We start from the raw sequence: 3,968 nt of genomic DNA on the forward strand, positions 1-3,968 counted from the left end.
TCCAAAGGAGGAAAAGTTAAATCAGCGTGTGACGCTTTAAATGACAAATCCAGTGTCGTAATTTGAGATATCTTGAAAGGAATTTTGACAAATAGGCAAAATGTAATTGAAGATATCTTGAATTATTATTCTTCCTAATCAGAACGTAAATACAGATATCTTAAATTACCATTCCGGATAGACAAAATGTGGTTTTGTCTAGTCAAAATGTATTATAAGATATCTGGAACGTAATTGTTTATGGTCAGACGAAACTGAATTTATGTTAAAAAGGCTTGCCATAGTGATATTACTATACTTTATAAAAACGTGCTTAATGACGTGCGTTAAGCTTTGGTTGTCATTATTAGACAAATGTCTGTTTTTCTTTGAAGGAGTTGTAGATCAATACAAATCTGTATGATAGATTGCCGTTTATGCAAAGCTTTGATCAAACAGATTAGACAGTTTTGTCTCTAAAATATTTTATTTAACACCTTTAGTTTATTCCTTTTAGTCTTTTTTTAAACTGGAAATGGGCAAACTGGCCAACCCTGGCAAAAGTCGAAATCTAGATAAGTCATTTTTTCTTAAAATAAGTACATTTGTTCTTGAATTGAGGAGGTAAAAGAGAGATTTTGCCAATGGAACAAGACACTTAAAATAAGAAAACACAACTGCATTGTCTTATTTCAAGTGCATATTATCTAATTATCTTCTTTTAAGAGTAAAAATACTCATTCCACTGGCAAACTATCTCATTTACCTACTCAAATTAAGTGTAAATGCACTTAATTTAAGAATTTTTTTACTTATTTCTAGATCGTTCTTCCAGTGAATTTGATGCTGGTGTGCTAAAAGACTTAATATTTACTAATTTGTCAAACCGATGCTAAAGTAAATCTTCACGTGATGCTCAACATTCCTCATTTTCAGTGTTCTATAGTAACGAAGTAAAAATACTTCACTACTGTACTTAAGTATATTTTTGAGTACTTTATTCTTTCCAAGAGTATACATTTTTTGGGGAACTTTCACTTTTACTTCACTCCATTTACGAACTTAATTGCATACTTTTACTCCGATACATTTTCAATGTTTAGTTTAGTTACTAAGTAAAAAAACAAAACAAAAAAAAAAAAAACACTAGCGAGAGGAACGCACGTGTTTTGACCCCACCTACTGACTACAAAGTCGGGTCTTGCCTGGACTTGTTCATTAACACCAATAGGATACGCCTCTTTCGCAAAGCCAGTCTAAATTTATCCTACACTTGGTTGTGTTTATTATATTAAGTGAATTTAACCTTCAAAGTTTGCCAAAATGTAAAAAAAATGTCATTCAAACTGCACTTACTTTTTACTTGTACTTTTCACTACATTACTTGAGTACATCTATTTTTACAGTAATTCTTATACTTAAGTACAAGCCATTTCAGACACTCTAAGACTTTTACTCAAGTAACATTTCAGTCAGTGACTTGGACTTTTACCAAATTCATATTTTGGAGAGGTACTTATACTTTTACTTGACTCGGAGATTTCAGTACTTTATACAACACTGCTCATTTTAGGGAAGAAAGGGCTTCTTCTAAGAGTTGTCATAAAATACAACTTTATTCTTGTAATATTATGACTTCATTCTGATAATATTGTTATGTTATTCTCATGTTAAATACAAAGTAGACTGAATTTGCTGTTTTATGTGGTGCTGGTCTGCCATCATATTCTAGTTGAAGGATGGTCGACGCTTTCTTTCTAAAACGGTTCATGGTTTTTATTCTCGTAATAGTATGACTTTATTCTCATTGCAACTTTATTCTCGCAATTTTAAGACTTAATTCCCATAAAATGACGATCGTATTCTCGATTAAAAAAAATCTAGCCTGGCCCTAAAAGTCCGTCGTATTGATCTGATCTGATGANGCAGAGATTAAGGTTTTCTTTTAATTGGTCTTTACAGCTTTTATCATGAGTTCTTTTAGAAGTTTTAGTTGTCTTTATTTAGAGAGCATCCACTGTTTAGAGAGCATCCACTGTGATGTTACTAAGCTATGAGATGTTAACTGACCGTTTTGAGTTTTCAGGCAAGTAACTGCTATAAATTCTAACATTAAAGATATTTTTTTATTACCAATAAACTCTCCTGCTGTGATGAATTCCAGGATATGGATAGAAAAAAAAAAAGTATGAACCTGGTGGAAAAATTAATGTCTGCCTAATGAGGAATATTCAATAGCATGTAACGCAGTGATGTCCCCTCTGCTCTCCTCAGCCTTCATCCCTTTATGCCCATTCTGGCCACATCCAGCGGTCAGCGGCAGTTCCCCTGGCCCGCCGACAGCGAGGGCGACTCTGCCTCCGACACTGAAGGAGGCGGAGGCGTAGAGTTGCAGCAGGAGATCCGGCAGGACAACGCGCTGACGCTGTGGTGGGCCGGACCAGTGAGCCAAGCTGCTGAGGAGAACCAGGACCAGAACACAGCAGCTGCAGAGGCCTCAAGTGTCCCATTAGTTTAACTAGAGCACACAAACCGTGCCATGCCTTTGAGTTGTATCGTTTTTCTTTAAGGAATGCCTGTCTTTTGCTCGCATAAATATCATTTATTCAATGTTTTAGTTTTGCCGTAGAGCGTAGGATCATTTTCCAGCTGAAGGGGTTTATATATAGTAAATAAATGGGGTTCCTACACATTTTTTCTGCATAGAAACGATGCGTGAATGTGTGATCAGCAAATGGGTGGATACATGAATAGTTTTCCAGATTTTGTTATTTTTATTAATCACTTTTTCAGACCTTAAATGAACACTTAAAGCATATTCCAGACTCCTAAAGGCTGCGTTGGAACCGTGAATCCCTCACATAGAGCCTCATTTGGCTCAAATACTAAAATACCTTCATATTTTAGGTGCTGCAGTGAGTTTAGTTCATTCCTGATTAAGTTAATTTTAAACGAAAATGGGTTTACAGATATTTAGTTGATAAATCTAGTATTGAGTTGCTTGAATCTTCAGTGAAAGCTTGTGTCTTTGTTCTGTGTGTATCCTCTGGCTGGAGCTGGAACCGTGGGAGTGTTTGTTTGAGTGTTTGGCTCCAATGCTGCCCTGGAGATTGCTCTCTGCCACAGTGACAATAAGTGCCATTTGTTTCCCCAGGCTTTGCTTTTATAAACCCAGAGTCTGCTGTTTTTCTTACCATGTCCTTTGTAAAGCAGCCCGTGTACTGAGCTGTCACAGCGCATGCCCACAGATGTATATTTTTGTAACGCCGTGCCGATCCTCTGAATGTCCGGTCTGTGAGCAGCCAGCTTAACGTTGTTACGCTCTGTGAAAGTCTTTAATAAGTGGGTGCAGCTGCTAAAGACTGTGTGTTTTGTTTTTTTTCTACTGTTTGTACTTGTCCATGTGGTGACAGAAAAACACAGAACTGTTTAAATAAGTGATTTTTTTTTTCTTTCTTTTGCCAAAATGGGGGATTTCACTTTGCTGCAAGGCATCTGTGCAGGTTTATCTGTCTAACATATGCCTTTTTATAACAAGACACCTAGAAATGAATGTGTTTTTAACGCTGTTGCACTTGTTTAAACTTGTACGTGTTTCCAAGCATTATTTCCTCCACTCTGCAGCAATGGTTTTCTGTCGCTTCCATCCAGGCTGGAGTAAATTAAACTCATATCTCCTCACACCTGATTCATTGACTTGTTTTTCTCTAAATCTACAGCTGAGATCTTGTGACTACAGCACGGCGCTCAGAGCCTGAAGGGACTCTTATTTATGAGCCCCTCCTCTCTCAAACAGACACACATACCCGTATCTCTTCATCTGGAGCAGCGGGGACAAACGGAGCAGAGCTCCAGGCCTGCATTTGTTGTGTTTTGCAGGTTGCTTGGTAATTGTCTCCACCTCAGGAGACGAAACAAGATGGAGAAGGTATTAAAAAAATGAATCCAAAGGCAAAATGATTGAAACTCAGAAATGTAACGACTGATCA

At 37.0% G+C, this 3,968-nt stretch overlaps 1 protein-coding gene across 1 annotated transcript in view; it reads left to right on the forward strand.

Annotated features, from left to right (window-relative positions):
- The window catches only part of wrap53 (WD repeat containing, antisense to TP53), a 33,024-nt gene extending 29,357 nt beyond the window's left edge, over window positions 1-3,667 (forward strand). The window contains exon 12 of the mRNA XM_015373787.1: window positions 2,254-3,667. Within this exon, the coding sequence (XP_015229273.1) occupies window positions 2,254-2,497 (244 nt within the window). The 3' untranslated portion in view covers window positions 2,498-3,667. The remainder of the gene's footprint in view (window positions 1-2,253) is intronic.
- The last annotated feature ends 301 nt before the right edge of the window (window positions 3,668-3,968 follow it).

The sequence above is a fragment of the Cyprinodon variegatus genome, unplaced genomic scaffold (genome assembly GCF_000732505.1).
Source record: "Cyprinodon variegatus isolate N-32 unplaced genomic scaffold, C_variegatus-1.0 Scaffold92, whole genome shotgun sequence".
NCBI lineage: Eukaryota > Metazoa > Chordata > Actinopteri > Cyprinodontiformes > Cyprinodontidae > Cyprinodon > Cyprinodon variegatus.